Here is a 19,136-nt window from a genome sequence, read left to right as displayed (position 1 = left end):
CTTCTCACCTACGACTCACACAATTCACACACACACACGCGCGCGCGCGCTTCTCACCTACGACTCACACAATTCACACACACACACGCGCGCGCGCGCTTCTCACCTACGACTCACACAATTCACACACACACACACACACACGCGCGCGCGCTTCTCACCTACGACTCACACAATTCACACACACACACACACACGCGCGCGCGCTTCTCACCTACGACTCACACAATTCACACACACACACGCGCGCGCGCGCTTCTCACCTACGACTCACACAATTCACACACACACACGCGCGCGCGCGCTTCTCACCTACGACTCACACAATTCACACACACACACGCGCGCGCGCGCTTCTCACCTACGACTCACACAATTCACACACACACACACACACACGCGCGCGCGCTTCTCACCTACGACTCACACAATTCACACACACACACACACACGCGCGCGCGCTTCTCACCTACGACTCACACAATTCACACACACACACACACGCGCGCGCGCTTCTCACCTACGACTCACACAATTCACACACACACACACACGCGCGCGCGCTTCTCACCTACGACTCACACAATTCACACACACACACACACACGCGCGCGCGCTTCTCACCTACGACTCACACAATTCACACACACACACACACACGCGCGCGCGCTTCTCACCTACGACTCACACAATTCACACACACACACACACACGCGCGCGCGCTTCTCACCTACGACTCACACAATTCACACACACACACACACACGCGCGCGCGCTTCTCACCTACGACTCACACAATTCACACACACACACACACACGCGCGCGCGCTTCTCACCTACGACTCACACAATTCACACACACACACACACACGCGCGCGCGCTTCTCACCTACGACTCACACAATTCACACACACACACACACACGCGCGCGCGCTTCTCACCTACGACTCACACAATTCACACACACACACACACACGCGCGCGCGCTTCTCACCTACGACTCACACAATTCACACACACACACACACACGCGCGCGCGCTTCTCACCTACGACTCACACAATTCACACACACACACACACACGCGCGCGCTTCTCACCTACGACTCACACAATTCACACACACACACACACACGCGCGCGCTTCTCACCTACGACTCACACAATTCACACACACACACACACACGCGCGCGCTTCTCACCTACGACTCACACAATTCACACACACACACACACACGCGCGCGCTTCTCACCTACGACTCACACAATTCACACACACACACACACACGCGCGCGCTTCTCACCTACGACTCACACAATTCACACACACACACGCGCGCGCTTCTCACCTACGACTCACACAATTCACACACACACACACACACGCGCGCGCTTCTCACCTACGACTCACACAATTCACACACACACACACACGCGCGCGCTTCTCACCTACGACTCACACAATTCACACACACACACACACGCGCGCGCTTCTCACCTACGACTCACACAATTCACACACACACACACACGCGCGCGCTTCTCACCTACGACTCACACAATTCACACACACACACACACGCGCGCGCTTCTCACCTACGACTCACACAATTCACACACACACACACACGCGCGCGCTTCTCACCTACGACTCACACAATTCACACACACACACACACGCGCGCGCTTCTCACCTACGACTCACACAATTCACACACACACACACACGCGCGCGCTTCTCACCTACGACTCACACAATTCACACACACACACACACGCGCGCGCTTCTCACCTACGACTCACACAATTCACACACACACACACACGCGCGCGCTTCTCACCTACGACTCACACAATTCACACACACACACACACGCGCGCGCTTCTCACCTACGACTCACACAATTCACACACACACACACGCGCGCGCGCTTCTCACCTACGACTCACACAATTCACACACACACACACGCGCGCGCGCTTCTCACCTACGACTCACACAATTCACACACACACACACGCGCGCGCGCTTCTCACCTACGACTCACACAATTCACACACACACACACACACGCGCGCGCTTCTCACCTACGACTCACACAATTCACACACACACACACACACACGCGCGCGCTTCTCACCTACGACTCACACAATTCACACACACACACACACACACGCGCGCGCTTCTCACCTACGACTCACACAATTCACACACACACACACACACACGCGCGCGCTTCTCACCTACGACTCACACAATTCACACACACACACACACACACGCGCGCGCTTCTCACCTACGACTCACACAATTCACACACACACACACACACACGCGCGCGCTTCTCACCTACGACTCACACAATTCACACACACACACACACACACGCGCGCGCTTCTCACCTACGACTCACACAATTCACACACACACACACACACACGCGCGCGCTTCTCACCTACGACTCACACAATTCACACACACACACACACACACGCGCGCGCTTCTCACCTACGACTCACACAATTCACACACACACACACACACACGCGCGCGCTTCTCACCTACGACTCACACAATTCACACACACACACACACACGCGCGCGCTTCTCACCTACGACTCACACAATTCACACACACACACACGCGCGCGCTTCTCACCTACGACTCACACAATTCACACACACACACGCGCGCGCTTCTCACCTACGACTCACACAATTCACACACACACACACACACGCGCGCGCTTCTCACCTACGACTCACACAATTCACACACACACACACACACGCGCGCGCTTCTCACCTACGACTCACACAATTCACACACACACGCAGGTGGAGATGAAGGTGTATTGTGTGTATAGTCAGTAAAGTGTGCTTCTCTCCTCTAATGCTGTAGAGTTTTTATTTGTTTGCACTAATGTTTTATGTTTTCATGTCGTACTCATGCTTTTGGTCTTGCAGTGTTTATCTGAGGTGCTTGTGTGGTGAGGAGGCTCTGGTGGGAAGCGGACTCCATGCTGATTACTGCTAGTTCGCTCCATGCTCTCTGCAGTCTGCCACTCCAATGCCTGTCTACTCGTGGGGAAGGTGTAATTAAGGATTTACTCATTTCATCTGCTGGTAAATGACTGTTCATTCAGAACATGCAATTTATCCACTTCAGACCATAGACTTCTGCAGTAGCGGTGTTTATTCTGAACTGATTCTGTAGTACAAATATGAAAACTAGGAATTATGTGGACTGAATGGAGACCTGAGAAAATCCTTCATTTGGGCAAAATGATATTTTGCTATATGTATAACTGTAGCTGAAATCATCTGTTCTTTATTTGCACATCTCTCACAGAGTGGAACTGAATTACAAAAGGGAGGTGAAAGACTAATGTCCAACATTTGAGTATTTGGTTGCAGTTAATAATTTCTGTTAAAATGTTTGTAAAGCAGAAATGCTGAGGCTGAAAAACTGGCAGAAAGAAAACTCAGTTTTGGACATAACACTTTTTCCAGAATTCATCTGCAGCAGCATCTGAGAGTTTTTTTCTCAGATCATCACACCGATCTGAAACTAGGGTTAGAATTTATTAGGCCCAGTTATTTGTAAGATTGTCTCATGATTAAATATTATTATAACTTTATCTCCTAATAGTATTTTTCTGGTTTTTGGCTTATATAAAGTATTTTGTGTATTTATTATTATTATTTTTAATACTATTAGCATCATTATTATTATTATTACTGTTATTAATAATTATATAAAGCATCGAAACAAAATGATCACTTCAGTTGTGCTCAGTAACTGCTTTAACTCCCCTCAGGGAAAATGTTCAGTTCCTCACATTGAGTTAAAGCTCATTTTACACAAAGAACAAACCTGAAACAATGAATGCTAATGAGCTACAAGTAACCAAATGTCCGATAACACAACCGAGTTTTTGTGTATTTTTAACTGTGAAAAAGATTTTGGGTATTCAGGGAAAAAGAAGCTGCATAATTATACAGCACATAGCGCCCTCCAGTGGCCATTTTTAAAGGATAAAAGAAAGAACAAAATGTGATCCATGATACATTGCCCCTGGAGCTCAGGGTGTTTAGGGCCTTGCTCAAGAGCCCAACAGTGGCAGCTTGGCGATACCAGGACCTAAAACCCTGACTTTCTGATTGACATCCCACAGCCTCAGAGTTACCACCTGAGTTTTATCCCTACAGGAACAGAAAAATATAAAAACATTAATAAATGTTTTATTCTCTCAAATGCCTGCTGGTCAGGTATCAGTCAAATCTTTGGCACTTATTCCTTAAATTCTCCCGTACAATAAAAGCCGTAAGAATCAATTAACTCATCCATTTTCAGCTAAATTACATAATATGCAAAACCTTCATTGAGAACCTTTTTTTTTTTTGTGCTTAAATTAGTATAAACGTCCTCATGGGTGTGACGTGACTGTCTAATGATCTGTCAAGGCTTAATTAAGACAGCATTATATTATATTATGGCTTAAATTTGGCTACTGATTTCTTTTGCCATTTTGAATTTTCAGGGAAAACAATAATTTTGTAAACTTATTTTAAACTCGTCTTCTTTCTGACATTACATTTTACATCCTGCATGGATTTAATTCATAAAACATTATGAATCAGTTTTGATGGGGTGAACTTGATATACAGAGATAAAATGTGCTTTTATTTTTATTTGCCATCTTTGAAAACTTCCCTTCTGGATTAACAGAGGTCCACGATACGAAGTAAAACCACAGAGTTTGTTTCTCTTCTCCATGTACACATGCTCAAATCTAATGAGTAGAATTATATACTAATTCATTCATATAGAAATTAATAATACAGAAATCAGACGTTGTTGCAAAGTTCATGCCAGTTCTATAATTATAAGTATAATTCTTCCTTTCTTTAATGAGGGCAGGTCAGTCTGTAACAGAAAAATTACATGGACTGGAGTGACTACGCGTATTATTGTGGAGATTTTATTTTGATTTTACATGTATTTATTTTGCCACAATGAGAGATTAATATATTATTCTGTTGTGCACCTACAGATAAATAAGCATTACCTTCCAAGCGCTATATAATCTATTTAATGAAATTTATTTCATATTTATTGTTATTGAAATCAAAACATTTACTAATGCATATGTTTGGTGGGTGTATCTAACAAATCATTAGGTTACGTTAATAACCAGAGGTCGACCGATAGTGGTTTTACTGAGACCGGTTGGATCGTACTCGCTGGGGAAAAAAACCCAAATAAACTGTAAATTGTACTGAATCATAAAAATGTGCTAAAGGAAATAAATATGAATAAACTCATTAATAAATATGATGTAATTACTAAATAATAAATATAATATAGGGCTCTTTATACAGAGTGCAGTCTCGCATGTAAAAACAAGCAGCACATGGTGACGGTGATTCGCCTCTAGAGGGCGCTCTCGTAATGACAGCTGACTGGAAGCTTGAAAATTATGGATTTTTGCCGAAAGTTCCAGCGATCAATTATCGGTGCCTCGACCTCTATTAATAAATAAGGGACATTTCAGTTTAAATTTTTATCAAATACAGATATGATACGACTAAAACGTATATAAAGTTACATTAATAAAATATGTCTCTGGCATTGTTCAGAGGGCTGTTCCAAATGTGGGGGTGTAGTTTGGGGACCAGTGGTATAGATAATTTACCTTGTTATTTGTGCTTATTAAAATAAATAATATTAAAATTGTGGTGGATATGTCTATATCATTATTTGCCACACACCTACATCTGTTTTCTCTCTTTGTCCAGGCACGTGCTTTCTCTTCCAGCTGTGGCCATGTTCTGGAAGTTTGACCTGCACACCACCTCCCATATCGACCAGCTGCTTGATAGGGAGGATGTAACTCTGAGGGAGCTGATGGAGGAAGAAGATCTCCTGCAGGAGTGCAAGGCACAGAACCACCGACTCCTGCTCTTCCTATCACAGGACCACTGCATGCTTGAGCTGGTCAGTCTCATCACAGAGGAACCTCCTTCTGACCTGGAGGAGAAAACACGCTTCAAGTAAGACATCCCACGTAATTAAGGGTGTAAGGGTACACAAAGTTCACGGCTTGGTACGTATCACGGTTCGGTTCAATTTTGGTGCAGTTTTGGGGGAAGTAATACAAAACAGAATAACATTTATTTTTATTACCACAGTTTATTATTATTGTTATTAACATTTGTGAACATCAACAGTTTACTTTTTAAAACAACTTTTTATCAAATGAATTCCATATACTTTTCAATTAAATTGGCACAAATGTATTTAAATTAAATGAAAACATTTAATTAAACAGCTTATTTTTTATAGACCCAGTATATATTTATTCATAAAACATTTGTGTTTTAAATGAATATGATCTACTTAAATGTTCTACTTATTTTAGCAGATTTTAACAAATGTTTTTATTTCTTCCGTCGTTCGTTCATTCACACACACACACACACACACACACACACACACACACACACACACACACACACACACACACAAACACAAACACTTCACTTCTTCGCATCTGAAAGAGAGAACGTGCAATTTATATTCACCTGTTTGGGCGTGGTTAGGAAATGACCGGGGGGATGCTGAATAATATCCTAATTTATTAATTATTTGTTTTATTCTCAAATGTACAGGTATTAATCTCTTCCATATGGCAATAAGAGACAAAAGAACGAATAAAGAGAAAAAGATCAAAGGAACCTTTTTTTGTTCTCTTTTCATCTAGACTTCCAAATATTGCCTGCGATCTCCTCACCTCCGATGTGAGCACCATTAACGACAAGTTGGGTGGAGATGTATCTCTGCTGGAGAAGCTTTACAGCCTTCTGGAGCAGGATCCACCTCTCAACCCGCTGCTTGCCTCGTTCTTCAGCAAAACCATCGGCAACCTGATAGCACGCAAAACAGAGCAGGTAAGTGCTTTTAACCTTAAAACGTGATCAGCTGCACTGCTCGGATTTCCACCGACATGCAGGAGACAATTCGTTATTGTGTGTGTTTATTTGGCTGATGTTACTTGAGATGTGCTTATGTTTATTTGGTCGGAAAATAATTTGCTTCGAAACGGCTTTATTTGCCTTTAGATGATCTCGTTCCTGAGGAAGAAACACAACTTCATCAGCCTGGTGTTGAACCACATAGACGTGTCCCCCATGATGGATCTGCTCCTGCGTCTCATCAGCTGTGTGGAGCCAGCACTCCTCAGACAGGAGGTTCTCAATGTGAGGAAACGCACTTCTGCTCGCTCGCTCACACACACACACACACACACACACACACACACTCCTGGGTTCAACATTTTATTTCTTATAGTCTGAGATGATTTTCTGATCGTTTAGTAATTTAATGTTATGAGAAGTGCCGGGTAAACAAATCAAAATGCTTTAAAAACAAACATGAACACTAATAATGATTTGTTCTCCAGTGGCTGAATGAGGAGCGACTGATCCAGAGGCTGACTGAGCTCATGCACACAGGGAGAGACGAGGAGGTGAGAACATCACTGTCCCATTTAAATCTGGAGTAATGTGAGTAACTTACTGTTTTATTTACCTGCTGAGGGATTTTAGCCTTTAAAGCACATTTGTTTTGTGCATACCAAGGGAGGTGCTCTACAAGGTGGTATCAAAAAGTTTTGAGATTAGCTCCATTTACAAGAAAGTTCTTTATCTCCGTTTACACACAATCACTTTAAAAACAGTCCCATTGCACAGAAACGCAGCGCTTCCAGTGTTCCTGCCACTTCTGGAATGTGTTCTGGAAGTCTTCTTTTCAAAGCGTCTAAAGCACCTTCTGCGATACGCGCTGGATCTCCGCAGTGGTGTCAAAACGGTGACTGATCTTCATCTTCGGGAAGAGAAAATGAAGTCTGCAAATCTGGCGAGTGTGGTGGGTGCAGAAGTGAGATCATGTGGATTGTTCTCCGACGATCATCATGCACAAGTTGCTGAATGGTTTTGAGATGTTCGGGAGTTGAGCACGTTAAAAGTCTTCCTGATGTTCGCCGTATGTCAGTTTCATGCAGAATTTCACGTTTGCTCTTTGTTCTAACTTGCTGTCCATGATGAAATTGCGGACGTGGTAATGCATGTGGTCAGAATAGCACCAGTTTACACCATCAGTCTAGAAACCTTTTGATACCACCTCGTGCATGATACCTGATTTGTGCAGTTTGGGAACATCTGTAAATTTATCGAACACTACAGAACTTGCACGTAGTTAAATAAAAGCTCTCTTGTGCACCAACAGAGACAATCAAATGCGTCGCAGACTCTGTGTGACATCATTCGTCTCAGTCGAGATCAGGCCATTCAGATCCCAGAGGCCGTTGAACCAGATCCCTTACTGGCAGTCCTGGAGTCGTAAGTTATCGCTCGTTATTGTAATAACAGGTGCAGGTGTCCGTGTGTCCACTCACAGTTCACTGACTGTAATGAATTATAATGAATGATAATTCTACACCTTCATCCAGTTTTCCCTTTGCGTTCAGAAAGCCAGCGGCTGTCCACACATAATTCATTACGCTCTTTACATTGCTCTTAAAACAAAGATGAGACACAAACCATATGACTTTTTTTTTTTTTTTTTTTTTAAACAAATATCTACATTCCTGACTCTTTAAAGGCTTCATTAAATAAGGTGGCATGGATGTGATGTAGAAGTGCTCAGTGAGATGTTTCCTACATCAGGGATAAGCAACTGGCAGCTTGGAGTATCTTTAAACACGGCCCACAGGACCATGTAAAGACTACTTTTAATATTAGGATGGTATTAATTCTTTAACCAGGAGCTAGTTTATGCCAAGTAATTATAATACAGTGAAACCTTGACCTGAATTTGATTAAATGAATTTAATTTGTTCCGTGGACGAGCTCGTATCTCCATTTGCTCGCACATCAAATCAGTTTTCCATATTGAAAATACCTAAAATGGTATTAATCCGTTCCAACCCTCAAAATGACACACTGTTTTTATGTTTCATGTTATTAAATTGGAAAATACATTTCTAAATACCAAATCTTGTATAAAAACATAATAGAAAGAGTGTGTAAAGATATAATAAGGTTTTATTCAGTGTTTTTACCTCGGAGATGAGACGACTTGAGCTAATGAAAACGCCGGCGCGGGGGGGGAGCGGCGATTAGCGGAGGCGGAGGGAAAACTCTATTTTTTTGCTACTCTATCACTCCTGTACACTATGTATCCCTAAACGGTTCATTTTTTTACTTTTTCTTCTTTGCTTATCTCAATTTTCGTCACAATCTTCGCCTTCTAGGCTTCGCTTCGCCATCTAGCAGCGGCAACTCGAGCTCGTACCTCAAGTTTTTGCTCGTGTAACAAAGCAAAAAAATCGACCGAGTGACCGCTCGTACCTCGGAAAACTCGTACATTAATGCACTCGTAGGTCAAGATACCACTGTAGGATATGAGTGCTATTGAGAACGTTCACCAAAATGAGTTGTAAGAGAAGATTGTCAGTGACACCCATGTTTTCCTGACAAGATATTGCTTTACTGAGTTTAATGGGGCACTTGACATTATTATAATTGTGCACCAGCAGGAGAAACAACATCTTTTTTATGGAGACTATTTATAGACTATTTGGCAGTAGGAATGTTGTCTGAAATGTCAAAAATAGGGACTATGTACATTTTTTGTGATGTGTACATTTTGCTTGCTTTGGCTATTTAATAAACACGTTGCATTAATTGTACATTGAGTTCCCCTTAATATAGTATAAATTAAGAAATGATGTATAATATATTAGTCTGGATTAATAATCCGGCCCACCTGGTATGAAGGACAATGCTGGACACTCATCTATGAAAGTTGCCCATCCCTGTCTTACATGCCTAGGAGAGAAGTATGGCTTCATATCTATGACCTGCTATAACAGTATTGTTTATGTTTAGAGAGGAGAATGTGGCGCAGCTTTTAAAGAGCATGTTTGAGAAGACGACCAGTGAAGCCTCTATAGTCAATGGAACTCAAGTTCTTCTGACGTTACTGGAGTCGAGGAGGACGGGGTGAGTAGATCCCCTAGGTTACCATGTTGTGTGTGGCAGCCAGGGAAATCCTTCAAATAGTGAAATAAAGGATTCTTCTTCACAATTTCTACAATCACAATTTGTGGCATTTTGAAATAAAAAGAAAATCAGTGGGTTTTAGTGATCACTTGCCTTCTGTTTGTGTTCATTCAGTACAGTACTTTAATAACTAGTGAAGCACAGAGAGAGGCAGTGATGTGATGTTCTTCACTGTTATAGTGTCTTGGCACTGAAATGTTGCCAAACTAAACGATTAAGAAGAAAAAAGGCAATAAATAGTTGCTGTGGCAAAGCAGATGATGTGCTGAATGAGGAAAAAACAATCGTATAAGGTGTGTGAATTTAGCAGCTGTGTTCTCAGGTTTACTTTTGGAGAAACCTGAACGGTTCTGCAGTTATTTTAGACTGATGATTTAATTTACTCCTGACAGGCAGCTCTTTGGATATTTCTGCGTATGTGTACACAATCCATTCCTTTGGTGCTCTATTATTAGCTCACTCATAAAAAATGATCCAGAGACTTGCTTTCCTTTTTATGGAGCTTTCACTCCCCTCCTTCAGACAGATCAGAGCCATGCTGTCAGGAGTGAAATAAAATGAAAAGGAATTTAATCTTGGGGTCAAGGCTTCTCGCTATTACAGGGGTGATTTGCTTTTTGTCGATGGCTCATTTAAAAGAGGCTGTTTTATATCTGGAGCATTTAATAATCAGAGCGGCATTTATATCTGGTTTGGGATAATACATTTTCAGGAATGACGACAAAACCAAATCCATACTTTTTAGTCCTAAAATATATCATGACTTTTATAACAGATGCGTTTGATTCAACAGAACTGTGTAAAATGCAGCATTAATATTTGATTTGGTTTAATGTTAATCTGAAAACATGTTAAAGTTTCTGAATAAAACAGTTTAAAGATCAGTCAGAAGCTTCTGGGCTACATTTCTGTTTGGTTCGAGATGATTTTCACTTCAGTTTGTTCATTATTGGATAATAAACTATAGTCATAGCAAAATTAATGATATATTCTAATTATTCTTAAACACAAATATAAGTGTAGATAAGTACAAAATAAATATTTATACCTACAACCTCAAAAGAATTAATTCAGCAGTCTCTTTTCTGGATAAAAATCATGGTGACACTGATTCTGAATAAAAAAAAAAAACATGTAACTGTATTCTGGATAAAAGCCATGAAGACGTGACACTTTCATGGATAAAAACCATGATGTGCCAATTCTGGATAAAAATCATGACGATGTGACTCTTATGGGTAAAAATCCTAATGATGTGACTCTTCTGGATCAAAATCCTAATGTGACTTGATTGTGGATAAAAACTGTACCATTTGCCAATATGGGGCCTGCTTTAGAAAGCTGCTGATTCGAGATAGGATGAAAGTTATTCAGATTTTTTATGGTTATTTAACAGTTAACTAAATACAAAATTACCAATTTTCATAAACGGATTTGTACATTCCTGTCTGTCCATGTAATGTGTGTGTAATTAACACCGCCTCTGATTACACATTATTCTCACACCTACTGTACAGACTTGTTTTTTTTTGGTTTTTTTTACTGATTTATTATTGCACACGTTTTTATAAGTAGCAGCAGCAGCATTATATATGTAATGCACACAATTTTGTGTGTGTTTTTATTTTTTTAATTGACCTCTGCTTGTGTGTTCCAGGCTGGAGGGTCTAATGGAGCTGTATTCTCAGGGATGTGAAAGGTCTTACACTGTCAACAGCAGTATTCTACGTACTATTGAGCCTCATCTAAAGGACTTCCAACAGCTTCTACTGGACCCTCCCAAGGTACTGGTTCCATCACTGAGCTATGAGTGAATGTGTGACTTATTGAGACTTATATGAAATGCATCATGTTTTCACTCAGAGATTCATTTTTTCATTTGTTGTTCCTTTTTTGTTTTGTCCACTATCTTCTACTTCTCTCTCCAATGCAGAGAAGTGCAATACTCACAACTGTTGGTGTTCTGGAGCAGCCGCTGGGGAATGCACGCCTTCATGTGGCCAGGCTGGTGGCATCGCTGCTGCAGACAAGCGACAACAGCATCTGCCAAGAACTCTGCAGGCTTAACACCATGGACCTTCTGCTGGTGAGGAGTTACCTTCATATTGTTATCACACACGTTCCCATAACACACACTTCATTTGATTAAGTATTTGTGCCCATATGAGGTGGCATCAAAAAGTTTCAAGATTAGCTCTGTTTACCAGAAAGTACTTTTGTTTATCTATGTTTACACATTATCACCTTCAAAATAGTGTTGGCATGTTACAAAGCTATTCTCCAATCTTTTTTTATTCACCTGATTATATTTGTGATGGAGAGGGTTTGTTACGCAGTGTGAAAGAGCCTGTGAGAGCTACTGAATTTTACTTCCATTAGTTTGTTTGCACTCATTTTTTGACTTCTTTTTTTTTTTTTTTTGGTTGCAGGATTTATTCTTTAAATACACCTGGAATAACTTCTTGCACTTTCAAGTAGAGATGTGTGTGACCTCGATCCTGAACCACTCATCTCATATGGATCTGCATCCCTCAGTTCTCCAAAACCATGAAGAGAAGCCTCACTCTGAAGGCCAGAATGTCGACCCAGACACACCAAATGAACCGACCCGTGCTGCCTTGGTTACCAATGTAATCAAAACATTTCATATGGAGTTCTGTAGCAGTATAGTGGGAGAATTCATGATTTGGACACTTAGTGGTTTTCTGTCTGACAGTGTAGCTCACCAAATTGCACATAATCCTCTGTGTGGTTGCCAGTTCCATGGAACTGTTCCCTTCTGTAAAAGACACAAAAACAAAGGATATGTGCTGTAGTTTAATAAGTATGTGCTGAATGGGCTACTTCCATCAACACATCCATATAATATTTCACAATTTCTGGTTCATTCCCTGCACTCATGATTGTGATATTTTACAGCTGGTGTCTGCAAACACCAGTGTCAGTGACCTTCGTCTGTAAAAAAAAATACTATTTACCGTAAGTGCACATGAACATGCTGACTGCATGTCCCAGCATCTCAGGAGAAACTGGATACTTTTATGATAATATCTGTTGGACATAATTACTTATTGTTGTGGAGTTCTTAATTCACATCATTCGGTCATTTTTGTTATTTAAAATTATTACTATTTCATTACTAAGAACACTCTGCTTTTCATCAGCCTTCTGTCAGTCACTGGTTTTGGTTTAGGGTCTAATTGACCTGGTGGAACATGTCAGATCTTCATAGAAATGCTCTGAATGAACTGTCATGGTGTAATTTAGTTCACTCTGAACTCGGGAGCTGCTCAATATAGATGTTCCCAGAGTTATCATGATGTTTCACACAGCAGACAAACGTAGCAGCATATATGCTCCACCCTCCACTTGCGAATGATACTCTAATGTTGAGCTGCTGCTGACTATTTAGATTGTCATTGTGTTTTGCATCTGTGTGTTACTTTGCAGCTCTTCCAACAGTGTCGCTTGGTGCAAAGGATTCTGGATGCATGGGAGGAGAACGACAGAATCCAGTATGAGCTGCTTCCGTTTTTCACCATTTGCTAACGTTTAAGCATGACGTATATGTATTATAGCATAGCTTTTCTTGATCTTGTTTTATGTCCTCTGAAATTTCTAGAGCTGAGGGTGGGACCAGGAGAGGTAACATGGGTCATTTGACTCGAATCGCCAACACTGTGGTTCAGAACCTGGAGAAAGGACAGGTCCAGTCTCAGATTAATGATCTCATTAAAGGTAGGTCCACGTGTGAGTGTAAATGTATAAGGTTTGGGAATGTAACGTTGTGTGGCACAGATTTGACATCATCTTTTTCCTTCGAGTTGTTAAGCTTGAACATTCCTTTTCTCTCATTTGAGGCCAGTATGAGAGACTGTTGAGAGGCAGTAGATCTATGCCGCTGGGGTGATAGGTGGCTTTAAGTGCTTGTATTTCAGATGCAATATATAAGTGGTAAATGTAGTTTAAGTTCTAAGAAATATTTGTGAGCTTTTCTTGGACTTTGCAGCATGAATCCCAAGCCTTTAAAAATTTTGGTTGCATTATTGCAGAACTTCCTGAGGACTGCAGGGGGCGGTGGGAGAGCTTTGTGGGAGAAACCCTCAGAGAAACGAACAGGAGAAACACCGTAGACTTGGTGAGCAGATGTGCATACAGTGTACATCACAAATTCCATTAGTTACATTTCAAACTGAGACCAAACATTTCATTCTCTACTGAATGTTCCATCACCTCGCATAGCAGTTCTACAAGAAAATCTCAGACGAGACGCGCATTTAGTATAACAAATTCTACAATTGTACATATTTCTTTTTAACCCAAACAAACGCATCATTTCATCATAAAAGCCGTGTTTTTTTTTTTTTTAGGCCTTAAAAAGTATTCAATTCGCTGTTCTAGGTCTTAACTCATTTTAAACAGGTCTTTATTTTCCGATGTCCTACATGTAACGCTGCCTCTAATGCTCATTGAAATGCTTCCGCAGGACTTTCTAGTGGGGTTTTTTTGTTGTTGTTGTTTCCGTAGTGGTGGTGCATTTTCTTCCACTAGTCCAAATATAAAAAAACTTTCTTTCGGCTTCTCCCATTAGGGGGCGCCACAGCGGATCATCTGTATTCGTGATCCGCATGTTTGATTTGGCACATGTTTTTACTCTGGATGCCCTTCCTAAAACAACCTCCCCCATTTATCCAGGCTTGGGACCGGCACTAAGAGTGACCTGGCTTGTGTTACCCTAATGGCTGGGTTTGGACTAGACAAAAATAATTCCCTCTATTATGATTACAAATAGTACCAACATGCAACAGCCAATCAGCTTTCTGTTATCAATGAGAATCAATTTTAAATTGTACCACAGGTGTAAAACATGTTTTATTTCACAGCTATGGGGAAGTGCAGGTTTATCGATATTTAGAGCCTCGTTAAGGCCAGTTTCTAACAACTTATTTGTGTTTTTGATGTTGTGTAAATGTCTTAAACGGAAGTTTTAAGCTGACATTCATGTCATTTACGTAAATATTTACCAGGATTTTTAACATTTTTATTTGCAAGATTCATAAAATGATGTTTGTTATGGACAAATGCACGGAGTCTGTAAGGGGCGTGGCCCCAGTGGCCCTGCAGAAAGTGTGCTGTGTGCATGTGATTAATGAATGTGCAGGTAGAAATGTAACTGAAATCGCATTAAATCTGGTTGTTTAAACTAAGAATATCCTGCATGATTTTTTTTCAAACTACATTTAAGTTCCCTGTTATAGACTAACCTGCAATTTTGTAAATTCCCAGTTTTAGTCCCATTAAATCCTATGTAAAATTTCCAGTCTTGAAAATTCCTAGAATTTTGCAACCATAAATGTCACTAATTCTAGCAGAACATGACTCCCGATTAGCATAAAATGTCCTAATTAACCCACGTTTATGTAGTGAGAGTTAGCAGTTTGAACACCTTACAGCAAAATCATAAACATGTATAATGAAATTCCAATATTAAATCTATTAGCTTGTTATTTCTCCAAAACATTCACCATATGGATCATGTTTTACCAGATAATATATACCAGTTTATCTGTAATTACTGTGTGATGCTGGTGCTGCACCCTGACTGTTTGAGTAATGTAACACCTATGACCTTCTATTATCACAGGTCAGCACACACAACCTGCATTCTTCTAGTGAAGATGATGACATGGAAAGCCCGTTTCCCAATGATCTGTCTATCCAACAGGTACAGTCAAAGGTCATGTTTAAAAAAAAAAAAAAATACACATTGTGAATGGTGTAAATATATCCGATCCTCCTGAGATGACTAAAACGTGTCCATTATTACCTGCTTATCATCCAGGCATTCTCCGAATATCAGATTCAGCAGATGACTGCTAACTTTGTAGATCAGTTTGGCTTCAATGATGAGGAGTTCAGTGAACATGATGAAACTATCAAGTGAGTTTCTGCCTCGCTGAATTTTTGTAGTAATGTTAATTCTGTCTGTCTTTCACTTTCTGTCTTTCTCTATTATTATTATTATTATTATTATTAGTGACCTGGGCACACGGTTTAGGGGACCAGTCACTGAAGGTGGTAGCTTCTCGGTGGCCCTGGTGTAGTGTTTGGACTTCTGTTGTTTTCATTAGGGTTTTATTTTTCTTTTTTTTTCTTGATCTGTGATGAAGCTTGCTTTTTGCGTAGTTCTTCCTAATGCTTCTCGGACAAGACAGAGGAGTCTGATTGGCCAAATGATGGTGCTGTAGTGCTGAGCTTTGCTGTTTATCTTATTAAACTTATAATTTTTTTTACTGAGTCCTTAAAGCTTCGAAATAAAATTCTTAAGAACTATTTAGGTAAGTAATTAAAAGCTAATTTAGTAATCAGTGTAGCCACAACACGAGGATCAGTATTAATGTAACCAGTATTAATTAACGTCATGACTGTTTGGATGGATTCATACAAAATCTTAACATTATATTATAACCTTACATTATTAACTCAGCTTGGAGAATATACCAAATTCAAGTCTTTACAACTGAACTAATGCTCGGTTTATTTTTATCCTATTTCACTGTTAAAACGGTGAGGTAGTGTTGTAGCACAAGGTTTTTAAACTTTGTCCAGTTTCTAATTAACCGTATCTCCTGCAACTTCTGTTCTTTCAGAGTTCTTCCAAAAGGGCTACATATAACATGTGCTAAATAATCCTAAATATAATCCTAAATATGTGCAGATAAGCAAAATGATTTAGGATTATTTTGCAAAAGAAAAGGAAGAATATTATTAAAATGTTACTATTAAAAGTTTTAAAGTCAAATGATCAAAAACGTTTTGAGTTTTTTTTAACAATAAGGCTCCTCTTTCCAATATCTGTATGGTGGAGTTTGATTTACTGCCTTTAGTAACCTTCTGCAGCTGTAGTAGTATACTGACTGGTGTTCACTTTAGTGTTCTATCCAACTCGTTGCTGCGCCTTCAACTTCTTTGAATTCTAGAAATCTAACGGGTGAGCCGAGTGAAAGGAATCCATGATGATAGACCGGGCTCTTGTCCAACATCTGGATAAGTAGATCATCTGGAGTTGTAGGAGATCTTTGCATGCAGTTTTTGCATTGTTCTGCGAGTGAGTGAATCAGGCAGGAAACTTTTCTGGGCTTGTGAAATCTGACCACTGTGGCAGAGTTTTTCTCAAAGATCTGAAGTCTGTTCAAATAGAACAGATGATGCTGTGTATTTTTAAAGATGGGGCTGATGCATGTGGATGAAGTAAAAGAATCTGACAGCTGAACTCTTAGGAGAACCGTTGCAGTTTTTTTGTTGACTCATCGAATGTTTTAAGTTGCGGTTCTGTAAATATGGTTCTGTAATGGAGGTAGTGTTCATGCATACAGGTTATAAAGTTTTTCAGGAAGCTGGAAATCACGCAGAACAGCTACATCCAAAACGACCTATAAATATAATATTTACACTCAACATCCCTCTGTGTTCCCTCCACACATCTCACTGTTAATTTCTGTTTCGTTTTCAGTGCTACTTTTGATCGAATTGCTGAGATTAACTTCAGTATTGATGCAGATGATAATAGTGTAAGTTTCTGGAGCTGGTATTAAAGCACACATTTTAAAATTGCTTTGGATTTGGTGAATGATAAAACATGTTTGGGAATGTTCTCTTATATAATTCTAGGCGAGTGCTGCTGCCTTTGAAGCTTGCTGTAAGGAGAGAATACAGCAGTTCGATGACTGTGAAGAGGAAGAAGACATTTGGGACGATAAAGAGATCAGCTATGCAACTCAAGTGAAATCCCGATCCAGGTGTGCGTGGGTTTTTCTCTATAGGAATTAAATGAGAAACATTTTGAAAATGCTTGTAGAATCAAGTTGTGTAACTTGATTCTACAAGTTATGACTGAGTGAAGGTAAAATGTGTTTTTGTTTTTAGGTTTGGTGTGTCTTTATCTTCAGGAGGCTCACCTAAGGTTTCTGTGAGCAATGGGAAGCTGGGCCGCAGGTCGGCCGATGAGGATGGGGGGAGTCAGGTTTCTACACAAGTGGCAACCAGCCCTAAATCCCCCACACCACAGACTCCAGAAAGTATGTTTTAAAATGCCCTCATCAAACTCTCTACCATGTGTTTTGTTACTCAGAAATCTCAGATTAAAGATTGCACTCATTTAGAGACTGACCTTTGAGGTGTCTCTGTTAAGGTCCCACATGCGTGGGTGATTTCAGTGAAGTGAAGGACACTGCCTGGGGTTCTGCCTCCAACCAGGCCAATAAGGAGCATCATGGTACAGGATGGGCCAATTTCACAGAGTTTCACCCTTTCTGCAGGTAATCTGGACTCTGCACTAAACTGTATAATTTTGATTATAAATTGAATAATAACATTAAGGCCAGTTCACACCAGATACACCCGTGCCACTAAAAAAACCTAATCCAAAGTTTTAAGTGTTTAAATCCACCCAATCCCACTTTTAGTTTGCACTCAAAATAAGTTAAATTTTTTCAACTTGTGCACAGGAGTGAAGTGTAAATGTGAAAACCACTGAAATCTCTTCTGATTCAGCGAGAAAATGATATGTGAGCAACCTGCAGTTGAATTATGAAATGTGTAATACTCATTAACACTAAAGAGCATGTCGATCACTTCATTTTTATTTCTATAGCGCTTTTAACAATGGACATTGTCTCAAAGTAGCTTTACACAAATAAAGTGGGTATAAAGTTGTATAAAAGTATAGGTTTAGTGCCTAGAAGTTTGTTCCTTATAATTGTAAGTTTATTCCTCGTGTATCTTCCATTTAAATATTATAAAGTCCATTCTGATTGAGGCAAATTTTACACAAATCCCTAAAATGTTCTGTGTTGCTTCCTGGTGTCCTTCATCCTCACCCCAGTTTTTATTGGATTTTAATTTTAATTGACAGACATGGTGCATGGTCCTGCTGAAGATTAACATCGACATGTTTTTTATGCGGATCTCCTTCTCCAACTAGTAATTACTCAGCTAAATAGGTG

General features: G+C 40.4%; 1 protein-coding gene across 4 annotated transcripts in view; it reads left to right on the top strand.

Moving 5' to 3' along the window:
- The first annotated feature begins 2,944 nt into the window (after nt 1-2,944).
- The window catches only part of ppp6r2a (protein phosphatase 6, regulatory subunit 2a), a 24,506-nt gene continuing 8,314 nt past the window's right edge, over nt 2,945-19,136 (top strand). For all 4 annotated transcript variants that reach the window (XM_083546250.1, XM_083546248.1, XM_083546249.1 and 1 more), the window contains exons 1-19: nt 2,945-3,129; nt 5,806-6,060; nt 6,771-6,957; nt 7,129-7,266; nt 7,470-7,535; nt 8,294-8,406; nt 9,958-10,071; nt 11,789-11,915; nt 12,065-12,217; nt 12,561-12,761; nt 13,582-13,646; nt 13,754-13,869; nt 14,184-14,269; nt 15,776-15,856; nt 15,974-16,071; nt 17,645-17,702; nt 17,803-17,930; nt 18,058-18,209; nt 18,323-18,449. In XM_083546250.1, the coding sequence (XP_083402376.1) occupies nt 5,834-6,060; nt 6,771-6,957; nt 7,129-7,266; nt 7,470-7,535; nt 8,294-8,406; nt 9,958-10,071; nt 11,789-11,915; nt 12,065-12,217; nt 12,561-12,761; nt 13,582-13,646; nt 13,754-13,869; nt 14,184-14,269; nt 15,776-15,856; nt 15,974-16,071; nt 17,645-17,702; nt 17,803-17,930; nt 18,058-18,209; nt 18,323-18,449 (2,237 nt within the window). In that variant the 5' untranslated portion in view covers nt 2,945-3,129; nt 5,806-5,833. The remainder of the gene's footprint in view (nt 3,130-5,805; nt 6,061-6,770; nt 6,958-7,128; nt 7,267-7,469; nt 7,536-8,293; nt 8,407-9,957; nt 10,072-11,788; nt 11,916-12,064; nt 12,218-12,560; nt 12,762-13,581; nt 13,647-13,753; nt 13,870-14,183; nt 14,270-15,775; nt 15,857-15,973; nt 16,072-17,644; nt 17,703-17,802; nt 17,931-18,057; nt 18,210-18,322; nt 18,450-19,136) is intronic.

The sequence above is a fragment of the Silurus aristotelis genome (assembly GCF_946808225.1).
Source record: "Silurus aristotelis genome assembly, chromosome: 7".
Classification (NCBI taxonomy): domain Eukaryota; kingdom Metazoa; phylum Chordata; class Actinopteri; order Siluriformes; family Siluridae; genus Silurus; species Silurus aristotelis.
The sequence above is the reverse complement of the archived record's forward strand: the minus strand, read 5'-3'. Positions and strand labels throughout refer to the sequence as shown.